Source organism: Callithrix jacchus, chromosome 6 (genome assembly GCF_049354715.1).
Source record: "Callithrix jacchus isolate 240 chromosome 6, calJac240_pri, whole genome shotgun sequence".
NCBI lineage: Eukaryota > Metazoa > Chordata > Mammalia > Primates > Cebidae > Callithrix > Callithrix jacchus.
This window is the reverse complement of record NC_133507.1, coordinates 58,977,481-58,992,142: the sequence shown is the minus strand read 5'-3', so window position 1 is coordinate 58,992,142 and position 14,662 is coordinate 58,977,481. Positions and strand designations below refer to the sequence as shown.

The window sequence follows — 14,662 nt, the reverse complement described above, 5'->3', positions numbered from 1 at the left end:
AGCTCCAGTCATGGTCACATGAGAGAAGTGGACTACATCAGTGGTTTCCAAACATTTAAAAAATATTACAGTCTCACCTGTTTGAATTTTGAAGGTCCCTGGACTTCCGCTTGAGAGAATATGATTTTTGAAGCATGGTCTTTAATGACAACACCTGCATTTGATGGAAAGCGAGGATTTTGTGGTAGAATTTATAGTTACAGTTTATCTGCCAGGCCCAGCGCCACTGCCCAATGTGGAGGCAGAGAGACTCTGGGTACTTACTTCAGACTCCTTTGGAATCTCTCAGCCTGTTTCCAGCAAATACAGAACTGGAACTTTACCCTGGGGCAAGGAGGTTAGGGAGTAGGAGAAAAAGAGAAGTAGCAGGGTCCAGGAGAGCATCAGTGTTTCATGAACTTGAGGAGACTTGGGGATGGAGACAGTAAGAGCGTTTTCATGTTCAAAAGAAGGGTATCTAGTTGTTACTGACCTAGGGTGCAGACCACTGTTTCCCCCTAGAAGTCACAAATAGGAGATCCTCCAGTATAGGAAGTCACAAATAGGAGGTCTTCCAAAGATGTGTTATGTTTGACCAGGCACACTGCTTTTTTTAAAAAAATTTCAGCCTGAATGACTTTAAGTGGGGTAGGAAATCTCTGGTTCATCACAAACTTCCTGATTCCCCATCTTCTTTGCCTGATACTTCACACATTTGTATTTCTTCGTAAGTGGCCCCAAAGGCATTTTCAACACCTGCTAATGGTGTTCTGTTTTTTTTTGTTTTTTCTTTTTTTCCTGACAGTCAAATGCTTTTCCATCTTATTTCAAAACAGTCTGGTAAAGACTTCACTAATATGTCTCCTTGAAACATAAGAATGGCTCATAGAAGTCAGATTTTGGAAGGATTCAGCTATTCCAGAACTGCACTCCAAGTGCCCCTTTACTTCATTAAACCAGAAACACTTAGGGACCCTCCCTGATGAAAGGTGACCCATCTCTAGAAAAGCTTCTATTGTCATAACTGCACATTCCCCAAGTATGGCATTTTATGAATCGTTCTACTATTCAAGTTCATAACTTTATTTTTCAGCCATGTCACTGGTCTAATTCCTTTAACTTAACCTATTCATACACTTCAAAGGAGTCATCTTATTTCTCTTTTATATCTCCATTTCTCCAATCTCCTTGTTCAGCAAGTCATTTGCCAGAGAGAAGCCAGGTGATTCTAACTGCCACCAGATCATACTGAAAAGTATTTGACAATTTTGGATGCTTCTTTGAACTCAATGTTTGATCATCTTATTTATTTCTTAAGTTTGGCCCAAATCCTTCTCCCTGCTCTTCAGCAAAGCTGGAGGATGGAGGAGCAGATTCCCTCTAAGCTTTATTCAGAATATTCTGTAAGTTTCTGGCTTTATACTTCAAATAACTCTTAAAAATCAATATTTTGATGACTGAAGTGTAAATTAATAAGAAGCATGGAATAAGTTTTCACTTCGATTACATGGACAGAAATTCTCTGGGAAGCCCCGCAAAGCAGCTGTGAGCATTTGCTGAGCAAGGTAAAGATGGTACTTCCTGTCATTCTGGTCTTGGACATGGTACCTTCATAAGGAGAGTCCCAAACCAAAAGAGATTTTATAGGTTTTTTCCCCATATCTCTTTGAGCTTTTTTCTTCTTTGGATTGCTGTTGCTCCTTATTATTTTTTTAGACTGAGGATCTCAAAATAGGTACAGACAAAAGCTTGCAATCTGAGCTTTCCACAGGAGAATATCATTTGGACTTTGATCAGTGGTAGCTCTCGGTGCTTCTGAGTTGGGCCAGAGAAGAAGATTAAAAATTATTTGTGGTGGTTTTTCCCTTCTTAACAGGGGAACAGAAAGATGTTTGTATCTCTGAAGTGGGTTCCCTTTTTTCCTTTTATGTCAGTTATTGCTTTTATGTTGCTTATCACAGTATTACAAGTGAGCGTGGGCCAAACAGTGGTTTAGAATCTCCAAGAGGGGAAAACCTGCCTGGTGCTCTAACTGAAGGATTTTTATCGTCCAAGAAAAGGCAACGGGGGGAGGGGAGGGAATTAGTTAATGAAATTCTAACAGACTGTGGCTATTTTTCTTGATTTCTATTTTTTTCTTCTTTCAATATTGTTGTTTCACTGGCCATAATGTTTTGTGCATGCGTGTGTGTGTGTGTGTAAAAATAAAAATGTATTAATGTCTCACTTCAATTTTTCTCTTCATCCTTTTGGTGTTTATAGCAATATTAATAAAAGCAATAACAGATGTTTTTATCCACCACCTTAGCTCAAAGAATTGCATTTATTCCACACAAGAAATATTTATGCTACGGAACCAAACTAACAATTTAAAATCAGCACATGTTCTTTCTAGAACAGGCAACACAAAAACAAGTGACTTCTATATTTTGTATTTATTTTTCTACACTCCATTTCTATCATGTATTCTGTCATTATAACATCAGCCATGTATTCATCTTCCACAATAAGTCACGATTCCCAAATTTATAGATTATCTTTGTTGCTTATATTTCAGCTTGGATGGTTCTAGGTTATCTAAAATAAGGGTGGCAAATAGGTGTGCAGTCTCCTTCCCACCCTAATTAATTGGCAGTGACTGCTTGGAACAGTGGTTCTCAGCCTTGGCAACATACTAAAATTGTCTAGGGAGCTTTTAATAATTGATGGCAGCTCCCATCCCAGATCAATATCAGAATCTCTAGGGGCTGGTCCTAGGCATGTTTAAAATCTTTCTGGGTGTTTGAAATGTACAGCCAGGATTAAGACTCACTGATCTGGAAGCAGGGTTTCTCAAAATTTAACATGGATTAAGGTCATCTGGAGAGCTTGGTAAAAACGCAGATTCCCAGAACTTACCTGTAGAGTCTCTGATTCACAAAGTCTGAAGTTGGGTCCGAGAACGTTCATTTCTAATAAGTTTCCGGGTGATGTTGATTGATGCTCCTTGGGAGTCCACGCTGCCAACTTTGACAACCACTGATGTGAAGCGTTCAGAAGGAACTTGAGGTTGAATTAAAGTTCAATGGAAAAGAAGGCCATGTTTGAGTAGCCGTGGTCACTGGAAGGAAGAATTGTATTTGTTACCCTCATTCTTGAGAAACTCATCAATAAACGGTCCTCAATCAAAATGTGGAAATGGGTTACTCCTGGGATGATTCCCTGTGTACAGTTAATCCTACCCACATCATCACATTTTGTTCCTTGACCTACTATCCACATCAGCAGGCAGCCTAGCCAGAACTGGAAACTGGTCTGCTGACTACTCTGTCCAGCACAGTGTTGTTCCAGCTATTGTTTACTGCTTCTGCTGGGAGCCACATCACTTGGAGCCTCTAATCTGTTATATCTATTGCCAGAAAGACGTAGTTTGTTTTCCTATAAGCATGAAAACAGTTTGCTGGCAGGGACCAAGCACGGAACGAGAACTGGAATCCTAGAACAGCTAAATTTTAATGACATATTCTAGAAAAAGGCTATAGAAAGTCAGGGAGTGGTATGAGGGAAGGGAGAGAAGGGCCTCAGAGAGTGGAGATGGGCACCAAAACCTAACCCTGCCTACTTCTGAACATATTCTTAGCCCTCCTTTCTTTTCTCTTAGTTCTCCAGGGCTCTGCAGATCATAGAAGCCATCCACAAGCAGAATTCAACAGTGGCCATGCACAGACTTCAAGCAACTCTCCTGCTGTCACAGAGAAAAATGGGTGAGTCCTGTCTGTAAGGTTCCCTGTTGTAAACTCAGGTGCTCCATTCCAGTGGCTAATGAAATGATAGTGGACAATGAAACAGACATATTTTTACCATGATTATATTTTAGTGAGCCACAGAGTGTGGAACCAAAAAGTGTTTCCATCACATTCTCCCATGTCATGGGCAAAATCTTTATTCTGCAGATCAAACTGAACACAATCCTACTTTTTGGGTTCTCTTCATGATTAAATCTATACTTAGCTTTATTAGGTTAAACATCCTCCTCAGGCCAGGCACAGTGGCTCAACGCCTGTATTCCCAGCACTTTGGGAGGCTGAGGCTGGTGGATCACCTGAGGTCAGGAGTTTGAGACCAGCCTGACCAACAAGCAGAAACCCGTCTCCACTAAAAAATGCAAAATTAGCTGGGCATGGTGGCACATGCTTATAATCCCAGCTACTCAGGAGGCTGAGGCAGAAGAATCACTTGAACCTGGGAAGTGGAGGTTGCAGTGAGCTGAGATTGCCCCATTGTAATCCAGCCTGGGCAACAAGAGTGACACCCCATCTCAAAAAAAAAAAAAAAAAAATCTCCCCCCCGGATATTTAGCAATGTCTGGAGACATTTTTGGTTGTCACAACTTTGGGGGGAAGAGTTGGGCTACTGGACTGTAATGAGTAGAAGCCTGTGATGCTGCTAAACTTCTTACAATGCATGACAGCCTCCCTGCAGCAAAGAATTGTCTAGTCTTAAATACCAGTAATCCCAGTTGAGAAACCCTACAGCCAGGCATGGTGTATGTGCCTGTAGACCCAGGTAATTGGGAGGCTGAGGTGGGAGTATCATTTGAGCTCAGGAATTTGAGTCCAGCCCAGGAAATATAGTTAGACTGTCTCTATATTAAAAAAAAAAGTAGAGAAACCCTAGATTTAAGCTAAAGCAAAAAGAGAGTATCATTTCCTGTTTAGCCACAGGTTTGAGTTAAATATAATTTAAAAGGAGTATAGCAGAGCTTGCCTTTCAGTGATCTCTGAGCTGCTCAAGATGCAGAACCCAATACCCTGGCTAAATGTAGGCTCAAGTCACTTTTAAGTCTAGCCAGGCCAGGCATGGCACCAAGAGCTAGAGACACAAGGAACTCCTGGGCCTGTTCTTCAGGAAGGCCTTTATAACCTGCCTTCTCCCAGATAAGGTTTCCAGACCCCATCACACACATCACCAAGAAGAGGACCCAGCTACAGGAAGGAGTGGACCCTGGCAAAGGGAAGGCCTACGTAGAATGAAACTTACCTTTCTTATTTTCTATTTTCTTCCACATTGATGTTGGGGAACTTCCTGAAAAGTTTTAGTCAAAGATTTCAAGAAAGAAGCAGGTCATTAGAGAGTTCTTCGCATCTTTTCATTTGGAAAAGAGAAAGTCTTAATTTGCAATTTCAAAAAATAATTCTTAATTATGTTTTATTATTTTATTTTTGGAGACCTCTTAATATGTTTGAGACTTGAAAAATTAAATCTCAGTACTTTTCCAGTGGTCTCAAATTGTCATCGGGCTGCTTTTAAAGTAAAGTACTTTAGACTACTTGCCTTAAAAGTCAGAATAGCTCATTTAAGGGCACTTTAGGAAAAAATCCCAATATCTCATATTAGAATAACAAAGTTTACAATTTTCTAATGTGGTAGAAAGATCACTGAGCTTGGGTGGAAGACTTCGTTTCTGATCCTGGCTAACGTTTTCCAATGGTTTGACCTTGGGCAAGTCAGTGAACCAGTTAGAAAATTACTTCAACCCCAGTCTGACTTCCTCAACCTCAACTGCTGTCTGACTTTACTGAGAACATCGGGACAGGGCTCTGAGCTCCTCCACTGCCCTTCTCTTCACCTTAGAATCTCTCCTTATCTTCAGCTGTCCTTCTTTCCTTTGCTCGCATCTGACAGACCCCAGATCCTCTTCCTTGTGCTGTGTTCCTGCCGTCCAGGCCCTACCACTATCAGCACCTCCCTTGCTTGCTCTGGTATCTCTTTCTATTTTGCTTATACCTCCCCCAAGTCCTAACAAAAGCTTGGCCTTGGCCTGTCCTTCCCTCTTTTTACTTTTACCACCAGACTTCCCCCAACTGCTATCCAGGTCCACTGCCTCGTTTTCTTACTAAACCAATCACTTTCTTCTTAATCCTGAAATCTGATTTGTGTCCCTACGGTGTCTCTAAAACTACCCTTGGGAAGCATAGCTCCCAGTTGCTAGAGCTTTATGTTTCATGGGCCAGTTGCTCGGGCTTTATGTTTCAAACAGCATTTAGTTTCATGGGCCGTGCATGCTTTCCTTGAAGAATCCTCCTCCAAAGGGTATCTGTAGTACGGTCTTCTTCAGGTTCTTCCTTAGAGATAGCCTCAGTCTTTGTTTTCTCTAACTCCATCCTTCTGCTCTTCCACTCACCATTAAAATAAAGGCCATTCTCCAAGTCTTAGTTTGTCTCCTTTCTCTACTTCTTCCCACTCACCATTGTGTTCTGGTATCAAGTCTCCGCTGTGTGAGTACGAGTCCCAAGTCTCTGTTTTGAGCTCCATACTCTTACGCCCAACTAATAGTGGACATATATTCCCGATTCACACACCAAGACTTCAACAGAAAAACCCCTGCTAAAGCACCTCCTCCACTGGACCTTCCCACTTCTGTGAGTCACATAAACAGTCTTGTTGCCAGATGTGGTGGCTCATGCCTGTAATCTCAGTACTTTGGGAGGCCAAGGTGGGCAGATCACCTGAGGTCAAGAGTTCGAGACCAGCCTGACCAACAAGGAGAAACCCTGTCTCTACTAAAAATACAAAATTAGCTGGGTGTGGTGGCGCATGCCTGTAATCCCAGCTACTCAGGAGGCTGAGGCAGGGGAATCGCTTGAACCTAGGAGGTGGAGGTTGTGGTGAGCCTAGACTGTGTCTTTGTACTCCAGCCTGGAAGACAGAGCAAAACTCCATCTCAAAAAAAAAAAAAAAAAAAAAAAAAGCACTGTCTTTTGACCTGGCCTTGAAACCTGGCACAGTCACTCTTGATCCCTACCTCTCACTTAACCTCACTTCCAGTCATTTTCCAAGTACCCTTTCCTGGTCCAGGCCTGCCATTATCTCTTTTTCTTTCTCCTTCTGCCTTTACAGACCAGCTTTCATTTTTTCACACCCGATCAATTGTCCTACAATATATTCTGACTTGTTCAAAGAACTTTAATGGCTTCCTATTTTAGACCAAAAGAGATTTGGACTTCTCAGGCTGCTGTTCCACGCCTCTCGCTCGCTCGCTCGCTCGCTCGCTCCAGTGTGTCCTCCGGTCTCACCTCCACTTCGTCCCTAATACACCTCATGGCTAACCAGAATCAGACTTCTTACTGTTCTGCCAATGCACCTACCTCTCTTCTCTCTGCCCATTCCTTTCTGTTCAGCTCTTGCCTTTTGGTCAAGATACGTTGTCATATCCCTTTCCTCCAGGAAGACCTAGTTCTTCTTAATACTCCTTGAGCTGTCACCCATTTGTAACAGTACTACTCAGAGTGCTGTTTTACCACAGGATAATGAATTTGTGCCCAAATGTAAATCAAGCCACTGCTTTCTTCATTAAGAAAGTCTTGTTACTAAAAAAATCAGCTGAACTAAATGATATACTTGGTGATGAATTGATTTACATTCTGGCACTAGCCTCTCATGTCATTGTGAGTAGTAACAGTTCACAGACGGGGTCCTCACGCCATACTTTGTTGTCTGTCTCTCTGGTACCCTTCATGTTTTGCCTGGTATTGTGGTTGACCTTGAGCTAGCAAGTTAGCTTCTCAACAGTGAGGACTGAGTCTTACTCCTTCTTGTATCCAGTATACACAGTAGCTACTCAATAAGTTTATTGAACTAACTTTCAAAGCCTCTTCTTAGCACTCAGATTTTTATGAGGGAAGTGTTTTTCATCAGCCTTTGGGTAGGGGCAACAATAAGAGGATCCTGAATAACTTACCAAATAACTTATCCTGGCCAGGGTATCCCTGATCCAGGGTCTGGGATTCTGTTTTCCCCTTTATGTTTGTCAATTTTGTGTTCTGTGAATCAACAAGGGCTGAAAGGAAGGAATTCTTGGGCAGAGGGCAGGGTGGGAGTAGGGAGGGGTTTGGGGTGAGCAGAATAAGAAGAGAGCTGGATTGTGTCAATGGTGATGTTCTCAATGGAAGTAACAGGCCTTCAAGCCATAGATTCAAGGATCCATGGGTTGAAGGCCAAGGATCCATGGGTTCCAGGGCTGGGTTAGCCATTCAGGAATGTCAGCAAAGATACCCCTTGCATCTCTTTGCTTTGCTGTTCTCGGCATGTCAGAGATGCCCCCGCTTACGGCCGTGAGGTGGCTGAAACAACACTAAGCATCACTTCCTCACATGGCAATGTCTGGAGCAGGATGGAAGAAATGAATGGATTTCTTCTCAGGAGTCTCTCTCCATTTGCTAGGAGGGAAATCTTTCCCAGAAGTCACTCAGGAGACTTCTCTTGCATATGATTGGCCAGAATTGGCAGTGGTGGTTCTGCAGGGGAGCTGCAAAGGAGGTTGGGAGATTAGGCAAAGAAGAAAGGAAGTGGGAAGCAGCCAACAATGTCTGCCTCAAGAGTGCCGGAGAGACAGGGATAGGACTAGATAGGTACCAGGGAATGATGAAGGGGAGGCAAAATCAGAGGGAGGAGTTCATAAGGAAGATCCATACATGTCAAGAAATATTGCTGCAAATAAGAGCTGCAGGGAAGTGTTGAGATCATTATTTAGATTTATTGCTAGCATTTATTGCTCTGCCAGTTTTTGTTTTTTTGTTTGTTTCCTTGCATTTTATCTCATGTAATTCTCACACCAACCTTTTGGGTTGATGTTACCCACTCCATATTATAGGTAAACTGAACCTGGGGAAGGCTAAGGCAAATAGCTCAGAAACATCATCTCAGAGACCAATACTGGATTGGTTTCAGATCTATCTACACCTGCCCCCCATCAACTAGTCAGGGAGTCACTGGATTATGCAAGGTCATACAGAGAATAAATGGTGGGTCTGAGCTCTGAATTCAGATCTTCTATCTCCAACAATAATAACAACTGCTAGCATTTAGTATTCATTAACAAATTCCTGGGCACTATGCTAAGTGGTTTATTTTATTTTTTTTTGAGATGAAGTTTTACTCTGTCACCCAAGTTGGCGTGCGATGATGTGATCTCACTGCAACCTCTACCCCGGCTTCAAGTGATTCTCCCGCCTTGACCTCCTGAGTAACTGGAATTACAGGCGCCCGCCACCACACCTGGCTAATTTTTGTGTTTTTAGTGGAGACAGGGTTTCACCATGTTGTCCAGGCTGGTCTCAAACTCCTGACCTCAAGTGATCCACCCCCGCTCAGCCTCCCAGAGTGCTGGAATTACAGGTGCGAGCCACCGTGCCTGGCCTGTGCTGTTTTACACACATTATCCTATTCAACCTTATGAGAAAGGTACAGATTTTAAAATCTCTGACATTGAGAGATTACAGGTAATTTGCCAGTGTTACTTAGTAAAGTGACAGAGTCAGGATTTGAACATGGGCCTTCTGACCAGAGCACTCATGTTTTTAACTGGTACATTCTACTGCCTCTCACAGCTCCAGGCTCCAAATAATTAGTCCAGGGCTTTTTCTCTGTATCCACGTTGTCTCTACACCTGTCATTGTTTAAATCTTAAATCACAACCCGCTGAGAAATATACCCTGATTGTTATAACTGTCACCCTGTGATTGATGAAGAAAATTCCAGCACCCAGTTCTTGGGAGAAAGCCAGGTGCTCCCATCTGTGCATGATGGGACAGGGTTAACTTGGCTGGAGAGAAGAAAACCTCAGGTTGAAAGTAGAAATGAGTGGTTGGGGTGATGCTTCTCTGCTTCTCTTCCTACGTGAGCCTGTAACTGTGTACAGTGAATGACAGAATGGAAATAGTCTTTTATGTTGTGGGGCTTTGCTTCCATGATGTTAATCCCCATTTTAATGCTGATAAATACAATGGTGAGGATTATGCCCCTTAATTTAATTTGGCCTGCATATGGCAAAGCTGTCTCGGGCTTTTATGTGACATTCTTTAGCACAGCTAGCCTGTTGTTGTGTAAAAGGAACCCGTATGAAGGAGGCAGGAGATTGATAATGCTGGTGCAAATGTTTTTACAAGACTGCTTGTAACAGACTCCCAGGGAAGCTGTTTCGTTGTGGGTCCTTCAGTCAGGATTCAGACTCAGAGTGATGGGAACCTCCATGACTCTGGCAGCTCAAGGAGAACTGGCATCTCACAAGGGGAAAACGAGTGCGTATTTCTCCCATGTGTCATCCTTGCAGCTCTGGGGCTTGGAGCCAATTGGGCTGACCTCAGAATTGATGAACCAGAGAAACAGCCTCCCAGTCAGCAGGGCCAACTGTGGGCCAGACTTTCATGTGGGCTGTGAAGTACAGATTGCAACACATCTTGATGAGCAGTTCTAAGACTGTTGAACAGAACAAGTCCTCCAGCAAATTTCCTATCACTGTGGTAAAGTTAGTGCACTAACACGTTGGAGGACCCCATATGAAACCAGAGGGAAAAGGGCAGCATGGTGTGGGAATGGTGGTAGGAATAGTAGCCTTCTCTGATGAAGTGCTTGTGATGTGGTAGACACTGTACATCTTATCTCATTTGGGTAGAAAAATGACCAAGCTTTGGTGGCAGATGTGGATTTGAATCTTAGTTCCACTACTTACAAGCTGAGACCTTGGACAAGTTCCTTCCTTTCTATGAAACTCAGTACCCTAGATGGCTAAAAGGTAATAATTGGGTAATAATCGAAGCAAAAGAACTAGCACAGTTCTAGACAGGTAGTGAATACTTAATAAGGGATTATGACAAGCTGCTGTTGGTCATGGTGATAGAAGTAGTAGCAATAATAGTAGTAATATTAGTATGGAAAAGTTTTCTGTAAACTCATATGAAGGGTCAAGACTTTGACTTAGCTCTAGAATTGTAGACCAAAATAAGCATTGAGGTTTCCATCACCTTAGAAACTTTGAACAATGCTAACTCTCTGCTTTTACTTGGGAGACAAATTTTATTTTTCTGTATTCCTGGCTTGTATCTCAGGGGTGAATCTGAGGTTGACTTTGGGTTCAGGAGTCACCCTTGTGAACATTGCCAGCATGACATTATCATACCCTCAAATAATAACCTTCAGAGTTTAGTTGATTGTTAGAGCTTTCTTAGACTTTAGATTTTTAAAATATTAATTGGTCACATGTATTTCAAAACCTTTTTGAAGGCAGAAAACTTATCACCAGCTGAAAGAAGCTTCAAGGAAAAATCTGTCTTGAGTTACATTGTTCCTTGGGGACTTGCTTATGGCCATACATAAATATTTATCTGCACTATTTCAACAAAACCTAAATCATCAGTGATCCTTATGCAAGGAATTCTTTTCGAAGATTTCTATATGTCAAGAATGTCAGCAATCTCTTTCCAGAACCAGATTCCAAGGACCAGAGGCCTCTTTTAAAATAGTTGAAACTGTTCAGTGGTTTTCAACATGTCTTTTGTTTTCATATTCTGTGTATCTATTCGTGCTATTCCGTCTGAATAGAATTCCCTTGCCAGTCCTGTCTTTACCTGTTGATGTTTTACTCATCTTTCAAGGTCTCATTCCTGTGGCAAGCAGACAAGGCCAAGAGAAGAGCATCCCAGGCAGGAATACAGAGTGGGCCATTGCCAGAAGTAGGATATGCAGGGGCCACTCTAAGGAAAGTGAGAGGTCCAGTGAGAAGAAGGCGGAGGGTAGGATGGGAGTGGTATGAGGCAGGAAGAACTATTACAGGGAATAAGGCACCGAGATATGGAAGGTCTTAAAAAGTGCACTAAATGTCTTGTTGTTCTATAAATCAAAAGACATAAACCCATAGTGTTTGGGTAAAATGTAGTCTACAGACATGTTTTGTTTGGCCTGCATGTTTGTAAATTTTTAAAATTAGTTTCCAATCTTCAGTAAAATACTGGCAAACCAAAAGCAATAGCACATCAAAAAGCTTATCTAGCACAATGAAGTTAGCTTCATCCTGGGGATGCAAGACTGGTTCAACATATGCAAATCTATAAACATAATCCATCACGTAAACAGAACCAAAGACAAAAACCACATGATTATCTCAATAGATGCAGAGAAGGCCTTCAACAAAATTCAGCAGCCCTTTATGTTTAAAAACTCTCAATAAACTAGGTATCAATGGAAAATATCTCAAAATAATGAAAGCTATTTATGACAAACCCACAGCTAATGTCATACTGAATGGGCAAAAACTGGAAGCATTCCCTTTGAAATCCGGCACTAGATAAGGAGGCCCTCTCTCACCACTCCTATTCAATATAGTATTGGAAGCTCTAGCCAGAGCAATCAGGCAAGAAAAAGAAAGAAAGGGCATTCAATTAGGAAAGGAGGAAGTCAAATTGTCTCAATTTGCAGACGACATGATGGTTTATTTAGAAGACCCCATCGTCTCAGCCCAAAATCTCCTTAGGATGATAAGCAACTTCAGCAAAGTCTCAGGATACAAAATCAATGTGCAAAAACCACAAGCATTCCTATACACCAATAGCAGACAAACAGAGAGCCAAATCATGAGTGAACTCCCATTCACAATTGCTACAAAGAGAATAAAATACCTAGGAATACAACTAACAAAGGACATGAAGGACCTCTTCAAGGAGAACTACAAATCACTGCTCAAGGAAATAAGAGAGGACACAGATGGAAAATCATTCCATGCTCATGGTTAGGAAGAATCAATATCATGAAAATGGCCATACTGCCCAAAGTAATTTATAGATTCAGTGATATGCCCATCAAGCTATCATTGACCTTCTTCACAGAACTGGAAAAAACCACCTTAAACTTCATATGGAACCAAAAAAGAGCCCGCATAGCCAAGGCCATCCTAAGCAAAAAGAGCAAAGCTGGAGGCATCACGCTGCCTGACTTCAAAGTATACTATAAGTCTACAGTAATCAAAACAGCATGATACTGGTTCCAAAACAGAGATACAGACCAATGGAACAGAACAGAGGCCTCACAGGCAATGCCACACATCTACAACCATCTGATCTTTGACAAACCTGACAAAAACAAACAGTGGGGAAAGGATTCCCTATTTAATAAATGGTGTTGGGAAAACTGACTAGCCTTGTGCAAAAAGCAGAAACTGGACCTCTTCCTGACACCTTATACAAAAATGAACTCCAGATGGATTAAAGAGTTAAACATAAGACCTAACACCATAAAAGCCTTAGAAGAAATCCTAGGAGATATCATTCAGGACATAGGCGTAGGCAAGGACTTCATGACTAAAACATGAAAAGCAATGGCAACAAAAGCCAAAATAGACAAATTGGATCTAATTAAACTGAAGCGCTTCTGCACAGCAAAAGAAACAATCATTAGAGTGAACCAGCAACCAACAGAGTGGGAAAAAAGTTTTGTAATCTACCCATCTGACAAAGGGCTAATATCCAGAATCTACAAAGAACTAAAACAAATATACACACAGATAAAACAACCCCATCAAAAAGTGGGCAAAGGATATGAACAGACACTTTTCAAAAGAACACATTTATGCGGCCAACAAACATATGAAAAAATGCTCATCATCACTGGTCATTAGAGAAATGCAAATCAAAACCACATTGAAATACCATCTCACGCCAGTTAGAATGGTGATCATTAAGAAATCAGGAGACAACAGATGCTGGAAAGCATGTGGAGAAATATTGTTGGTGGGAGTGTAAATTAGTTCAACCATTGTGAAAGACAGTGTGGCGATTCCTCAAGGATCGAGAAATAGAAATTCCATTTGACCCAGCAATGCCATTACTGGGTACATACCCAAAGGATTATAAATCATTGTATTGTAAAGACACATGCATACGTATGTTCACTGTGGCACTGTTCACAATAGCAAAGATTTGGAACTAACCCAAATGCCCATCAGTGATCGACTGGATAAAGAAAATGTGGCACATATACACCATGGAATACTATGCAGCTATAAAAAAGGATGAGTTCATGTCCTTTGCAGAGACATGGATGGATCTGGAAACCATCATTCTCAGCAAAGTGACACAAGAACAGAAAACCAAGCACCGCATATTCTCACTCATAAGTGGTTGTTGAACAATGAGAATGCATGGACACAGGGAGGGAACAGCACATACTGGGGTCTCTTGGGGGGTGGGGGGGCTAGGGGAGGGATATCAGGGGGTAGGGGATTGGGGAGGGATAACAAGAGAAATACCTAATATAGATGAAGGGGGAATGAACACCATGGCATGTATGTACCTATGTGACAATCCTGCTAGATCTGCACGTGTACCCCAGAACTTAAAGTAAAATTAAAAAAAAAAGAAAGAAAAGAAAATGCTTTTAGGTGGCACCATAGAACCATCCATGCTGGCAGATTGTTTTACTTATTTATTTTTTTCATTGTTTTTTGGGGAGGAATAGAAAAACTCCCATGGAATTGTTTGGTAACTTGGTAATTTGGTTTAGTAACTTGATGAACCTTGACACAAACCTATCAATTAGACTGGTTTTTAACTCATCTCTTGTTTTTGAGTCTAAGAAAACAGAGAAAAATAATCTTGGAAAGAAAAGGCCCTGGGTTAGAGTATCTCTTTCTTTCAGACCGGCAGGAATGTTTTCCTTTCTCCACTTTTAGATGATTTAGTCTATGAGAGATAAGGACAAATAAAACACGCCTTCTATTTCCTCCTCTAAGAAAGGAAATTTTAAGTGCGGTGGGAGGCACCAGTGAACTTCAAGGGCTTACTGAAATTATATTCAAAATTTTAAGAATAAATGTTTTTATTTGGGAAAAGAATTAGTTTCTAACACAAAAATAGAAAGATTCCATGTCATTCAG

The 14,662-nt window shown here is 41.5% G+C and overlaps 1 protein-coding gene across 5 annotated transcripts in view; it reads left to right on the top strand.

Moving 5' to 3' along the window:
- MYO3B (myosin IIIB) overlaps positions 1-14,662 on the top strand; it is a 503,216-nt gene that overhangs the window by 368,301 nt on the left and 120,253 nt on the right. For all 5 annotated transcript variants that reach the window (XM_035304567.3, XM_035304566.3, XM_035304565.3 and 2 more), the window contains one exon: positions 3,620-3,722. In XM_035304567.3, the coding sequence (XP_035160458.3) occupies positions 3,620-3,722 (103 nt within the window). The remainder of the gene's footprint in view (positions 1-3,619; positions 3,723-14,662) is intronic.